At 35.0% G+C, this 16228-nt stretch overlaps 1 protein-coding gene across 3 annotated transcripts in view; it reads right to left on the bottom strand.

The window, feature by feature from the left end:
• TTC29 (tetratricopeptide repeat domain 29) overlaps positions 1-16228 on the bottom strand; it is a 217945-nt gene that overhangs the window by 125152 nt on the left and 76565 nt on the right. For all 3 annotated transcript variants that reach the window (XM_054030168.1, XM_054030170.1, XM_054030169.1), the window contains one exon: positions 2919-3131. In XM_054030168.1, coding sequence (XP_053886143.1) covers positions 2919-3131 — 213 coding nt within the window. The remainder of the gene's footprint in view (positions 1-2918; positions 3132-16228) is intronic.

Below are 16228 nucleotides of genomic sequence, written 5' to 3'. Positions count from 1 at the left end.
TGATTAGTAAAGCAAACAAATTGGAATCAATGTCCAAAATATAAAACCTTTTTTCATCACGCAATACTGCCCATTCAACACATAAAAAGCCTAGAAAATGAGCTTTGAAATGAGTCCTGAAGGTCAACAAATTAACAACTCCTGCACCAGTATAAACATCTACACATGAAAAAGGAAGATTATTTACGTCTAACTGATGTTCTCCTAATATATTGTCTTTACAGATCCACACTCATGGAAGTTCGTGTTTAGGCTCCAAGTGTCCTGAAATCTTTGAAAGTCATAATTGCTGAGCCCATAAGGACACCCCCCTACCTAAAGAATTGAACACACTTGGAAAAATTATAAAATCAGGCAATCCCAAGCCCTTCTGTTCTTTTTCCTAAGATTCCAAGTGGGCACGGAAAGAGGATGAGCCAATATGGCTCTATAGACGAAACACACTCAAAACCTTTTTTCCTTCAAGAACTGTCTCTGTAGAGCCTGAATCTTGAGAGACTGTTTATCAATTTCTGGTCCAGATTCAGCAAAGCACATAACTATAGGCTTAAGACCAGTGGAATGGATTGAATGCTGAAGAGAGATGGACTTAAGCACTAGCTTAAACTTAATCATGTACTTAAATATTTTGCTGAATAAGGGCCTCTTTGAGGGAGAGAGGGGGCTTTTGAACAGAGATTGAAGGACTGCCCTTCTGAAATGAGCATCTTATCTTGTTTAAATATCTACAGAATAATGGTGAGTAAAGGTGTGAATTGCAGAACTCCCACAAGTTTCAAAGACACATGTCTAGCTCTAAGGCCATCTGGTAGTGAATAATGGATCTTTCAATTTTCTGGCATTCTGAAAAATTGGGGAAAAAAGGTGTTTTGGGTCAACCCATAATAGAATTTTTTTAAAAAATTTCAGCAAATTGATAAGTTGAAAAAAGTTTGTTTAGTGTTAGAGCATTTTTAAAATTTCTATATTAACCAAAATTAAAGAAAATTTAAAACCAAAAAGTTGGTTTGGTTTTCTTAACTGGAACAATTTGGTGAAGTCAACATAAATTTGTGAAATGGTTAGGAATTGCCAAATCTGCATTTTTTTTTCAAAAAAAAAAGTTTTGGTCAAATTTTTTTGACTAGCTCTAAATTGGGGCATCTGCCTGGTGGTCTCAGTGCAGAGTCAGATCCACTTTGATAATCTCTTAACAATTCTCTTGACTATATAAACAGATAATAAGAAGCATGACACAAGTAAAGTTTCATTTTATGGTAGAATATATGCCTATTTGCAACAGTTATTGCTTTAAATGGTCTTGGAACTCACACTATTGAGTCACATGCTCCCAGGAGTGGGGTTCTGAAGAAGCAAGTCTCAAAAGAGAACTATTAGCTTCTGTGTTGAAAAAGAAGTAGGACAGATTGCTTAAGGGCCAAATCCAAAGAAAGAAGGAACCACCCAATCAAAATTCAGACAAATACACTCAAAAAAGACACACGTTCAAAAGGACTGTTATGGAATGAATGGAAACCTCAGATCCAGGATGTAGTAAATTTAAAAAAAACATTTTGCTTTATCCTCAGAAAATTACAGTGTGGGAGTGCAATATAGATTTGTAAGCTTTTTTAAGGTATTTTAAAGTATTTAACTTTTTAACAGTATAAAGAAATTTTAACAATATTAGATCTTTAGAAACAATATGACTAAAGAAAACGAACAGAAATAATTCAATATTGTTTTAAATAATGAATAGCACAGTTAATACTTAATTCTATACATTTTATACTGTTCTGTATATTACACAGAACAAACTTTATTTTATTTCACTCTCACAAATTTTATTTTACAAGACTAAACACATAAGGAGAATTTTTTTTTTTTTTTTTTTTGGCCACTCTGGCTGAAGCTTGATTCCACTTACTTCTTAGGGACTGACTGATTGATCAATATTTGTATATATTTTCTTAACATTTAGATTAAAATTTCTCTCCTGATAAATTTCAAATTACTAGTGTGTATTAACCATAATTCTTATACAAAAAAATATTAAAGCTGCCACAAAGTTAGCATAACAATGCTAATTGAATAAAGGTGATTATACAATATCTTCCATTCTAATTCTGGGAAACACATAAAATCATTTCTTTCCTTCAGAACATAGAAAACCGTAGATGTTGGAATCTAATGACATCTTCCAACAAATAAGCATTATTAAGATAACCCAAAAAACAGAAAAATAATCTGTACTTTCTTAAAATCAACTGTGATGGTTCACTCTCCCTTTTCTACTCCCTCTCATATATAATAATGCCCCATAAATAAGCAGCTGCTTTGTAACTGTTCAGCATCTGACATCATATATTCAAATGGCATCCTCATCTTTCCATCAACTTTTGGATTCTTACTACAGATAGTCAAAACACTAAGACTATCATGATAGCCATCATATACAGCATTTCCTGAACTTTAAGTTTTAAAACTATTTTCAATATTTCAGGTATACTGGAAAGGCTGCAGTAGGAAAACAAATGGTTTTCTTTCCATAATTATTTATCAGTCATGTAGAATGAAACAGTAGTGATCTGCCTGATAACATTACTAAGGAAATGAAAAACCAACAGTGGCTAACCTACAAAAATCTCAATTTCTGTAAATGACCTTACTTCTGATTATGGGTTCATTTTTTTACAACACTATAGTCCCAGAAGACTGCATTTTTGGAGATAAAGCTTTCAAGAAACTAATGGATTCCTTGCTGTCAGCAAGAAGGCACTTCTGTTTTACAGTGAGATTTGGAAGTGTATTGATGGCATTTGTCTTTGAATTTCATAGGAAATAATCATTCAAACCCTTGACGATTTTTACCTTACTCCTGGGAAAATCAGAGACTGCACATTAAAGAAAGGAATGTGAAAGTGTTATTTTCCACCCACCTTTTTTTGCCATTTCAAAAGCTTTTATTAGAGTTTTGATGGCCTGTTGGTGTTCTTTATTTTCTAGCATTTTGTCTGCTAGTAATGTGTAAATTCTCCAGAGATGCTCACAGGCCAGTGAGTTGTAAGTATGGCCTGTCTCATCATTCCACATCCGTCCCAGTGTCAATTGATGGAATGTTTCATAATGCTCAGCAGCTTTCATGAACTGACCTGAAAAACACAACTAATTCATAAATATAAGCAGTATATTTAACAAAATATTCCAAAACATTTTGTATATTATCATTTTCTTACAAAAGAAGTTGTTTCTAACTTCACTAAGGTTCCAAAAATCATCAACCCATAACTTAATAAAAATATGAATAACGGAAAAAATATTCCAGATCTTACAGGTATCAGTAAGTCATCTTTACCTTCAATTCACAATTTGTTGCCCAAACTACAAGTTACTTACTAGTAAATGTAGTTTTTGAGTAGGTTTCCTGTATAGATCCACAATGTTAGGAAGCAGAAGTCAGAATCTTCTAGAAAGTAGAAACCATACCTTATGGATATGATATGTTAAAATCAAGTGTGTATAAAGGACCACAGTCCAGATCCTAGGCTGAAAGATTCTGAGAAGGTAAGAAAGGAGTAGAAGGTAGAACTTTTCAAATGTGCTCTAATATCTTCAGTTACTGAAACACTGATAAGGTAAACACAAGTTTGAAGATAAAGTCTAATCCATTTCAACAATCTGAATGAATTTTCTCCCTTACTGGATTTATATACACATGCAACCTAGTAGACTTACAATGAATGAATTTAGTCCTCCCAAGATAGTAATTCAAAGCCTCCTTAACTTCTAATTTATGGAGACTAGCTTTCCCTGGGTAAAGAGTGGGCTTTGAAAAATGCTAGGAGACAGGTAGACTGGTTTAGAAGGAGCTTTAAGGTAATTTTAGTAAAGAATTTATAGTTTGGACAAAGTACCATCTTATACCTGTGAATGCTGTGTAACAAGGTCAGTCATCAAGGATTGCTCCTCATTAAAAATTCTGATTGAAGTTACTGCCATGACAACATTGTTTTCAAAGATAGATGGTAAAGGGGTCAATCTTCAAGAAGTTTCAATATGGAATTTCATCAGCTTTGTTAAAGCAATTTAAGTTCCACATGAGCAATAGCTCATACACAGATAGGAAGATATGTACTAGTTCTTTCAAAAACTTAAACTGTTGGATGTATGAAGACTCAAAATCAGAAGATGCTAATTTGATACAGCTTCAAAATTAATCTTGACTGTGATTATAGTCAATCCAGGGAAGTGGACAATCTACTGATAGCCTAATATAGTGACAGATAGAGGAAGACTTCTTAGAGATCCATAACAATATCTATCTTCCATTTCAAAGCATGAGTCTTCCTTGAAGAAACGTTACAACCCCTATCACAATCTGGTGAACTGCTCAGAGACATTCCAAGTCAAAAGTCAACATAATACCACACTCCAAGCTGCTAGGTTCAGAGATTGGAGATTAAGCTGACCTTGGTTCTGGGATAGATTACTATGAAGATGAATTGGAGGCTCTGCCTCAAAGAGCTGGATATAGAGTTTTATGCACTTGGCTAGTCTCTGGCACAACTCACTTCCCTCTTTGTTTTTTGCCCCAAAGTCCATGAACAAATGGCTTGGACTTTTGAAAGGGCTTGAGTCTTTTCAGGTAATAATGCAAAGCTCTTTTGCCATTCAATTTATGCAACCTAATTTCACCAGATGTATAATGGAGGGAAAAGACTGGCAGACATATGGTTTTATTCAGGTGAAACTAAAAAGAAAAAAAAAAACACCTTAAGGAGAAACGATTTCTAGGGACAGGAAGAGGTGACAAGCAAGTCATCCAGGGAGGTGGATGTTGAAGGTGAATCTAGTGTACTTGTTCCTCCTCAGACTCTGAGATGTTATCTCTTAGATGGACAGATTCAGGTGAACTTCCAGAATCAGCATACCTTTCTATTGCCTGTTTAGGATGCTTGGAGCTACAGGATATGGTGGTTTAGCATGCATGGTTTAGGATGGTGGTTCTGTTCTCCCATGCAATCTCATATTTGAGGGACTCCCTTGAGAGCATTCCTAACAGAGCGGAAATTGAAGTAATATAATCCATATATCCCATTGGCCTTTGAACTAGCCATAAGGGCCCTGTCCTGACATCTTTGTTGCCAGAACTCAGTGAGCACCAAAATACAGAGGCAGACTGTGCTTTCTGGTATCATTCAGATAGAATTAGGTGAAAATGCATTTAAGTGTGGTTCCATTACAGACATAAAAAAAGAAGCCAAGATTGAAAACACAAGTAACTCAATCTGGTTACAGAAGAACAAGAGTGAAGATGCTAAACAGAAAATAAAAAGAAATATAAGTTTGAAAATAGGCTGGGAATTTCCTAAGCAAAGAAAAAGTGAAAGGTTTTGACTTAACGGGCCTGGGATTTGTCTACTTGAGAATCACAGTTGCAATCAGCAAAAGAGTTCAAGGTGAAGTCCTCTTGGATTAACTGGGAAGTTACTATTAGTAGTACATTTCATTTTTTGGAATTGACTCCAAAATAACCTGAAATTGCCCATCTTCACCTGCAAGGTCTATCCGTTCTCTGAAGCATTTCAGTATAGACAGTCAAAAGCTTGGGGAGAATAAAATCTTCAAGGTGATGGGGAATCAATTTATTCTCATTCTGTTTGGCTAGTTGGTTCAGTTTGAGTTTGTGTATTTAGTAGGATTGTCTTCTGTATTTTAATTTAAATGTTGTGTTATTTTTGTTTTTTATTATTATTGTTGCTTATTTTATTTGTTGCACAAGTAGCTAGAGCACTTGAATAGGTGTTTTTGTAATAACTCAAAAATAAACAAATAGATAAAATTATGGAAAGTATTAGGAGGAAAGGAAGCTGGTTACACAGCATCTCTGCTTTAAAAGTTAGGATTTCTTTTTATATCAATTCAATGACGGGAAGGCTAGTTTTAAAATGATTTTTACTGTCTTTGAGAAAAGAAAGGGAGATAGACAAAGGAAGAAGAGGGACAGACAGCGGGAGGGATCCTCAAGAATATTTCGTAGAAGAGAAAGGATATCCCATATATCTATCTCAGATTCCATGAAGAAAAATGATTGCTTCCAGACAATCTATAGCACATATTTTCAAAATGTTACACAGGAAATTATTTCCATTGTTATTGTTAACAAAAGTAGCTGCATATCTAATTTCCCCAAGCAATGTGCTCAGAAGTTATCCCCATGTGTCTTAAACTTGAATTTTGAGAAATACTGATACTTTCTCTCATTTAATCAAATGAGTCAGAATCACAAATGTAATTCTTATAAAATATATAGCAGTACTACAAAAATGTTATAATTTACTGGGGCCCCAGGACAAGGCATCAAAAAGCTATCAGTAATCAATTCATCTTAATAATTGGAAGGAAGTGGTATAACTACATATCTTTTACAGTAGGAAACCCATTCTAAACAATTATATTAATACAAAGCATCATTCATCCACTAAATAAATTAAATATTATAAATCATTATTATTTTCATTCTAACTAGATGTATACACACTAAGGTTTGTGTTATAGTTTTTCAATGGAAGGAAAGTTTACTTTTGAATAAAACTATTTGAAGAGTATGAATTTACCGAAAGCCCACAAAAAAGAGAATCCATCCATTCATTCAAAGAACAAAACTCAACTTGATATAAACTTAAAAGCATGGTAGACAAACATTTTATATTTCTGAATATTATCCAAGTATTCCTTTACAAATCCCCTTCCTACAAAATATTCCAAAAGTTTATATATGTTATATCACAGCAGATATCTTAGACAAATATTAACCATGAAGGATGTATATGATCACTACCATTTTCCTTTTTTTTAAAGTAGAAAGATTGACTAGATATTAACACAAATGGGTTTAAATGTGAAGCTGCCATAAAAGCAGGCACATAAATGTAATTCTCCCAACCGCTATTTTGATGCACATTTTTGATTCCATGAATATTTTATGAAATGGCCAGACTAAAGCCATATAACATTCCTGCATTACTGATGCTTGCGCCCGTAAGCTACAAACATTAGAGGCATGATTGAGTGCATTAAAATGAACTCATTCAGCAGTGCATTGATTACTTGAAGGAGAAAAAAAAAAAGGAAGAGTTACTCCCACTTAAGAAAACAGCACAGAAATCTTAAGTTTTCAATACAGAGATTAAAGATAGCAAATTTTAATAATGTGATATTTAATACATAAATAAAGTATGACTCTGTCTAGAGGTCTGTACATACAGAGGTGACATTAATTAGGTGGGATGTTAATTAGGTCCAAAGATTGCTTCTAGTATTGTTCAGGTAATTTAGTATGTCACAATAAGATGCACTGACTGACCTGTTCTAGCTCCATGCCTCAGCAATATTGAAAGTACCTAATTATTTCCTTTTCTCTCAGCTTGTACATTTACCAATGAAAATAATGCAGTATAAACAACTGTATGAAAAAAATGTGGCAGGTCTATAATGCAATACTAGTACAAACCGAAAGCACATTTAGTTCTAAATTGTAAACATTTGTTGGGACGTTAGCAAAATATTCCATGTTAGTTTAAAACAACCTGTTTAAAGGAACAATAAAGCTTCATGTATATTATGTTGCGTTTTAATCTAAAACCAGTGGGCATCTTTTGTAGTAAATTATTATACTGTACAACGTACACAAAGTCTGCTAGAAGCAATATTTAGTGATAGCAAAAAAAGAAAAATGTTATTGCCACTTTTAAAAGATATTGGCTTCCATTTCAATTTAACTGCTTGAACTATTGATATTATTTTTAGTTTCATATATACAATTATGATAATTATGGTAGCACTATTCATGCTGAAATAGTTACGGATTTGTCACAGTGTCCAATATAAGCCACTATTTACGGAGGTTTTATAAATCTTCAGTGGAGATTTGCTGGAAGATGAAATAAATAGCATACAAAATGATAAAACAAGGCCCTAATTCAGCAAATAGATAGGCTAGACTGGACTCCTGAGGCAAAGTGGATTGTATTGAAGTCAGTGGGACTCCTTACAGGCTCCATAATCCCCAGAGTACAAAGAGAAAAAAGGACTTCCTATGGTCGAAGGACATTAATCTCAAGAGAGAGCCAAAGGCTTTGTGAGAGCAGAAGCAGCAGCCTGGAGGCCTGAAAAGTGGCTACAGAGGGAAGACTGGGCAGCAAACAGCCAGGAAGCTAGCACTGGAGGGCTGAGACTTACTAGCAGGGGAGCAGCAATAGCCACGGCAGGGGGAAGCAGGATGATGTGCAGGGGTTACAGGACTCTTATATTTATACCACTGTACTGAACTATCCTTCAGGGCTGGTTTAGGAACTATTGGTTTAACCTTTTTGTGTTATAATTTAAAGTAATTGTTCCAATGGTATTTGCTAGGCCCGTTGATTAATCAGTTAACTTATGCAATTAACTCAAAAAAATTAACCATGATTAAAAAAAATTAATCGCATTTAATTGCACTGTTAAACAGTAGAATCCCAATTGAAATTTATTAAATATTTTGGATGTTTTTCTATATTTTCAAATATATTGATTTCTATTACAACACAGAATACAAAGTGTACAGTACTCACTTTATATTAGTTTTTATTTACACTGTATAATGATAAACACTGTAAAATGATAAACAAAATAAATAGTATTTTTCAATTCACCTCATACAAGTACTGTAGTGCAATCTCTTTATTGTGAAAGTGTAACTTACAAATGTAGATTTTGTTGTTGTTACATAACTGCACTCAAAAACAAAACATCCTAAACCTTTAGAGCCTACAAGTCCACTCAGTCCTACTTCTTGTTCAGCCAATCGCTAAGACAAACAAGTTTGTTTACATTGACGGGAGATACTGGCATTACAAGGTATTTACGTGCCAGTCATGTAAACATTCGTAGGCCCCTTCATGCTTCAGCCACCATTTCAGAGAACATGCTTCCATGCTGATGATGTTCGTTAAAAAAATAGAGCATTAATTACATTTGTGACTGAACTCCTTGGGGGAGAATAGTATGTCTCCTGTTCTGTTTTACCTGTATTTTGCCATATATTTTATGTTATAGCAGTCTCAGATGATGACCCAGCACATGTTGTTTGATTTACGAACACTATCACTGCAGATTTGACAAAACGCAAAGAAAGTACCAATGTGAGATTTCTAAAAATAGCTATAGCGCTCGACCCAAGGTTTAAGAATGTGAAGTGCCTTCCAAAATCTGAGATGGACGAGGTGTGGAGCATGCTTTCAGAAGTCTTAAAAGAGCAATATTCCAATACAGAAACTACAGAACCTGAACCACCACAAAAGAATCAACCTTCTGCTGGTAGCATCTGACTCAGATGATGAAAATGAACATGCATCAGTCCACTCTGCTTTGGATCATTATCGAGCAGAACCCATCATCAGCATGGATGCATGTCCTCTGGAATGGTGGTTGAAGCATGAAGGGACATATGAATCTTTAGCACATCTGGCACATAAATATCTTGCAACGCCAGTTACAACAGTGCCATGTGAATGCCTGGTCTCATTTTCTGGAGACCTTGTAAACAAGAAGTGGGCAGTAATATCTCCTGCAAATATAACCAAACTTATTTGTCTGAGTGATTGGCTGAAGTAGGACCAAATGGGCTTGTAGGCTCTAAAGTTTTACATTGTTTTATTTTTGAATGCAGGTTTTTTTTGTACATAATTCTACATTTGTAAGTTCAACTTTCATGATAAAAAGATAGCATCACAGTACTTATATTAGGTGAATTGAAATATACTATTTCTTTTTTTACAGTGCAAATATTTATAATAAAAAATAAATATAAAATGAGCACTGTACTCTTTGTATTCTGTGTTGTAATTGAAATTAATATATTTAAAAAAATAGAAAACACCCAAAAATATTTAAATAAATGGTATTCTATTATTGATTAACAGTGCGATTAATCACACGATTAATCGTAATTAATCTTTTTAATCGCTTGACAGCACTAGTATTTGCACCTTTTTATTTCTGACACCCCTAGGAAAGGAATCATCTGTTACCAAAAGAAGTGTGTGTTTATGGGAATCCACCAACAGTTTAGGATTGCCACCAGTCCTGTATTATGAGTGATGTCTTCTATTGAAATGAAAACTACCCTGTCCCATACTAAACCAGTACAGGATGCCTTTTATCCTATATTTCAACCAAAAAGTGCTGCTGGTTGGCAATTTGACTTGGCATAGAGGGTCACAACCCTACACACCACTCAAATTTGGCCTGGCTGCCCCTCCATCATGCCTTAGAAGTTGAAAACGAATGATTTTTAGATTTAAGGCAATCTTAGCAACAATGGAAGACTGAGGAAAAAATTATTCAACTGACAGCCAGGCCACTCCCACTGGCCATCAGTCCCATTGAGAAGGCATCTCTAGAAGCAGTGTCTCCTCTGTCAATTACTAGGAGTAAATCTTGCCTCCAGAAAAGTTTATATAATGTGGTGAGAACTGCAGGCCCAGCTGCAGTAGTCCGAGACCTTGTGAAGCTTAGAAGCAAAAAAATCTGTTTCTGAGCAGGCAGCTTTGAATGAAGCGCCATCTCAGTACTACTCATTAAGCAGTTAATAATGAAAATACCCTGGAAAAGACAGGTAAAATACAAGCAGCAATGTCAGTAATAGACATGAAAGAGAAGAGAGGGAAAATGAATTTTAAAAAGCAATGAAATAATTCACATGAAGTTTTAATAAAGTTTCATTTGCAGTCTTGTTTAAAGATATATCAGACTTTAGGGATGTAACCTAATTACATTTTTATTCTAAGTTCTACTCAAAGACCTTGGACTTTGAATCTTTAACATAGATCAAACATAGTTTAATTTACTTGTGACTATCCATATTTTAAAAAGATCTCTTCATTGAATGCCGTAGTCTTACAAACATGTACATAAAGCAGAGAACAATACTTGATGCTACAAAAATGTTAACAATTAACTTATAGAAAAAGGATTATATATTTTAATTCATTTGAATTATAGCAAGTTTTTAAAATATTTAATTAATTTTGCCTAAGTAAAAAAAGTTTCTAATAAATTACTTTCTACAGTTCAATTTAATTTTTAAAATATAAAATAAAGTAGTTTTTGAACTAATCTCAGGAACTCTGTCTTCAATTAAAAGTTATAACCCCAAATGCCTGAAGAGTCAAAAATAAGACTGTTTATGCCTAGGCCACAAAACTTTTATGGAACATGTAAATTATGATTATTAGAGTTTGCACTAATGCATTACTGTGACTGACTTGAAGAGGTTTTCACTACAATATATGAATAGAATTAATTTGTCTCCTGCCCCTAAAAATTCTACTAAAACTAAGAGACTCCCTAATGTGAAAATCAGATCTGTTTATCTTTTCTTAAGATTAGAAATGTAAAGGATACACTTACTTTATTTCATTAAAGAAGTATAAACATACAGGGAAGTTAGATTCATTAAAAAGAACAGAATGATAAGAGTTTTGAATATTTTTTGTTACAATACTCCTTTGGGAGTAACTGCTGGAGCACTTAATTCAAAACATTCACAGTGCCCGCCAGTATTTTTTTCCTGTTATAAGAATAAACATTAATAAGATGTACTATATTTTTCTATCAATTCAATTTGCAATTTTCTCCTTCATGCTGTATGTTCAGGAGTTACTCTCAGATTTTATTAGATTGTATTAATTTGAATTGAAAATACACAATCTCTGTAACATCAATTCAATCCAGTAACTGTCAGTTCAATATCAATAACAATATATTATTTCTATGTAATAATATGCTGTCCTTTATCTGGAAACTACATCCTGCATTTGGATGGGGATAGACTCAATTATCTAATAAGCCTTTTCAATCTGTCTAGTCTTCAGATCTGTCAATCTGGATTTATAGGTGCTTCCCTCTGGCCATTGACTGGCAGGGAAAAGCAGCATCATCTAAAGACCTTTTCTCCAACTGTACTACTTCTTAAGCCTCTTATGCCACACTCTCCAGTCAAGTGCTTCCTTAGCTAACTGACACATTAACTTCTCATGCAACTAGAACAATAAAACAGCTATTGTATAAAATAATGCAGTTGTAGAATAATTTAGAAATAGTGGGGATTTTTTTATATGATTACATAAAATCAATGTTTGGTAGGGTTCCAAATGATGAGATCTGATGAGCAAAACTCCATTTTACAGGAAGGAAAAGTCAATTTTCTGCCTTTCAGATCCTCTGATGTAGACGACAATCTTTAAATAGCAGTCCCCATATAAACCTAAATCCAGGACTTAGTGATATTTTTTGACTAACTCCCTAAAATAATTGTGGGATCTGACAGGGCCACTACATGAAGCCTATAATGTTTGGAAAGGCATGACATCGTCTTCAGATCTCACCTACTAATAGTGCTCCTCTTTTTTTGCTCAAAAGGTAGCTTGGACTAATGGGCTTTAATTACTAATCTCAAAAAGTTTCCTTCCCAGTTGTAATCTAGGGAAATGCACCTTGTAAATCACCCAGTTATGAAATATGTGGAAACTCTTTTCCCTGTTTTGCTTTCCTAACCTAACCTCCCAGCCAAGATATCCACTGGGAACCAGATAATCTTTTTTTAAATAAAGATTAAAAGACTAAAATACATGCTACATGGAAAATTCTCCATAAAAATACAACTACTATGACAGGAAACTGAAATAAAACATTTAATTTCATTAAGGTTGAAATCAATTATTCATTTTGATTTTATCATCGCAATTTTCAAGTTATATAATATTACATAATATACAAGCCAACTTGTATATTATATTAGAAATCATGGTAGAACAAAAGTCAAATTGATAAAATCAAAATTAAATGTTGCCAAAAGAAAATCCAAAATTTCAACTACTGATATCGATAGAGCCAGTTGAAAACTGGAATTTTCATTCCACGGGAAATTCTGAGATTTTGAAATTTGGTTTCTTTCTGAATTGGAATGAAAAGTTGAAATTTTGGATCTTTTTTGTTTTATTTCAGTTTCCTGTCATAAATTTTGACAGAATTCATAGGTTTGTGTGAAATCAGCATTCTCTCATGAAAACTGCTCCATCAGAAATGTTTCAACCAGTTCTAGTTATCAGGTATACTTCCTTTGCTAAATAAAGGAGGAAAACCAATAATCTCATATACCACTCAAATGCTAACTTTTTAATGGCAACTGTTGCACTTGTAATATTTGAAATGATGATGAGTGTAGTATTTTGCAGGTTTTTATAATCTTGGGTGTTGTAACTGGAAAATAATATAAAGTATTCTAATTTGTAAGCCTTTAAGGAGTACACTAGTCTAGGTCACATGTAATACGTTTAGTTCTTAAATATTCTTGTAGTTCACTATTTGATTATGAAGAAATAAGATTTTTTGAATTTTTCTTTATCATTATTCTATTTATTGCATAATATACTAGTAGTTGTATTTTTATGGAGAATTTTCCATGTAGCATGTATTTTAGTCTTTTAATCTTTATTTAAAAAAAGATTATCTGGTTTCTCTTACACTTTTACATGGTTTCCCCGGCATTGAAGTTTTTGACATACAAAATAGGCCAATGAATATAACAGCAACAGAAGCTCCCCGGTTATTAAATTTAATATAAAATCTAATTTATTTCATGGTCTGTCTACATTTTTAGGGTGGAGTTTTCAAAAGTGCACAGAATTGGTCTAAAGCTGCTCCCACTGATGTAGATGGGAGTTTTAACATTGTCTTCAATGGGGGGAGAATTAAGCCAATACTGAATGTTTTTAAATGTCCCACCCTAATTTGATGCAGATTTTTGAAAGTGCATAACTGAACTTTAGAAGTTGTCAAGGGGAAACTGGGTAGAGAATAGTTGGGACTTTGAGCATCTGGAAACATGTGAGTTTATGATACAAGCATATTAGTTGTATGTAGTAATAATCAGCTGTGAGATACTTAACAACAGCTAGGTCATAGAAGATTAGCATTGGAAGAGACCTCAGGAGGTCATTTAGTCCAACACCCTGCTTAAAGTAAGACCAACCCCGATTAAATCATCCCAGCCAGGGCTTTGTCAAGCCAGGCCTTAAAAACCTCTAAGGATAGAGATTCCACTACTTCCCTAGGTAACCCATTCCAGTGCTTCATCAGCCTCCTAGTGAAATAGTTTTTTCTAATATTCAACCTAGACCTCCCCCACTGCAAAATGAGACCATTGCTGCTTGTTCGGTCATCTGCCACCACTGAGAACAGCCTAGCTCCATTCTCTTTGGAACCCCCCTCTAGGTAGTTGAAGGCTGCTATCAAATCCCCCCTCACTCTTCTCTTCTGCAGACTAAATAAGCCCAGTTCCCTCTGCCTCTCCTCATTAGTCATGTGCCCCAGCCCCCTAATCATTTTCATTGCCCTCTGCTGGACTCTCTCCAATTTGTCCACATCCTTTCTGTATTGGGGGGCCCAAAACTGAATGCTATACTCCAGATGTGGCCTCACCAGTGCCTAGTAGAGGGGAATAATCACTTCCCTTGATGTGCTGGCAATGCTCCTACTAATACAGCCCAATATGCCATCAGCCTTCTTGGCAACAAGGGCACACTGTTGACTCATATCCAGTTTCTCGTCCACCATAATCCCCAGATAGCAGACACTGATATTGGCATAATTAGATCTTTGTTTGTATACTGTACCCCACTCTCCCTAGCTTTTTATGTCTCCTGTCTTTTAGAATGTAAAACTCTTCAGGGCAAGGACTCGCTCTTGAACAGAACCTCTATGTTGTACCAGAATATAAATTAAAATAATTATTCAAAGTTAACCTCCCAGGGAGATGAATGGCACAATTCACACATCTCAGAGCTTCTGTTTCAGATTGTCAATGGATTCTGGCACACACAGTATTGACTTACACTTGTCATATGTTTGGAAGATTTTCTTCACTGGACACAATTGTAATCTGTAGCCAAGGATAAAAGATATCGGGTATATATAGGATATATACCCGATTTTAGGAGGTGAAATATAAGTATTAATTAATGTTGTAATTAGGCCTGTAAGATATTTAGCATCACCAAATTAGGCCATAGGACAAGTTTCCATAAGTACATTAACAATAAACCTGCTGAGCTTGTGTCTATGTGATATGACAATGTTTTGAAAATAATTGCTGAGTTTGGACAATAATGTCTATGAGAGATCAGCAGATACCACAAGATGACCATTGGTAGCTGGGGTGAAATGTTAGAGACTTCCTTAAGGCAGCCACCTGTTAGCATGGTGACAAGGTGACATAAATGTCAATGAGTACAAGGGAAACTAATGAGTTACCCTGTGAAAAATGGGAAACCTGAAAAGTAGTGGGATGTGGCAATTCAAATAAGGAAAAGGGGCTAAAACTTTCATAAATATGTATGAACTCCAGTGGGTGTTAACGTAACACATTATGAAAGCTGTATCCCACCCTGTGTGCCTTTGTCAAGGGGAAATACCAAGATGACAATGGAGAGGATGAAGACAAGCACTTTGGGTTTTTCTATAAGACCTTGGTGTGAGTAATGCAAATATTATACAGTCTGTACTGGTGTCTCTCTCCTTTACCAGATTGCAATATGTGTATTGTTTGGTTGGTTAGTAAAAGTAATTATAGAAAAATCACTACGTAGTCTCGTGCTCCATGAGTTTCCCCCTTCTACTGGTAAACTTTCTACTGCAGTCGATCTTGGGGGCTGAATTCTCACATATTAAAGTACATGTAAACGCTCACCTTGGGGTGGGTAATTGGTTAACGTAACACGTAACGATAGATAAGCTTACAAATCCCTACACTTCCTTGGGAGCAAGACCTACAAGCACAGGCTGCAGAGCCAAAGGGGTCAGCTGGGCCATGACTGACCATTTTTTGACCCAGCCAAACCTTAGTGGCTCTGTGACTCCATGCACCAGGTCACAATGCTACTTACTCAAATTTGGCCTGCCTGCCAATCTGTCACTCAAATTTGGAGGAGTGATTCAGGAGGTCACAGGCCAAGGAAGGTCAGGCTGCTGGTGGTGGGTGGAAGCACCTCAGAGGGGAAGAGGAGGAAGGTCAACAGGAGGGGGAGAGGGGCACTTTAAATGGCACTTTGAAGTCCCTGCTTATAAGAATTTAGTGCTGCTCCTGCTAAACTCTGAAAAGTACACATGGAAGAACTTGCACCATTCTGCATAGCCAGCCAGGCAGAGG

The sequence above is a fragment of the Malaclemys terrapin genome, chromosome 5 (assembly GCF_027887155.1).
Source record: "Malaclemys terrapin pileata isolate rMalTer1 chromosome 5, rMalTer1.hap1, whole genome shotgun sequence".
Taxonomy (NCBI): domain Eukaryota; kingdom Metazoa; phylum Chordata; order Testudines; family Emydidae; genus Malaclemys; species Malaclemys terrapin.
Note: the sequence above shows the minus strand (reverse complement) of the source record. Positions and strands in the feature narration are given on the sequence as shown.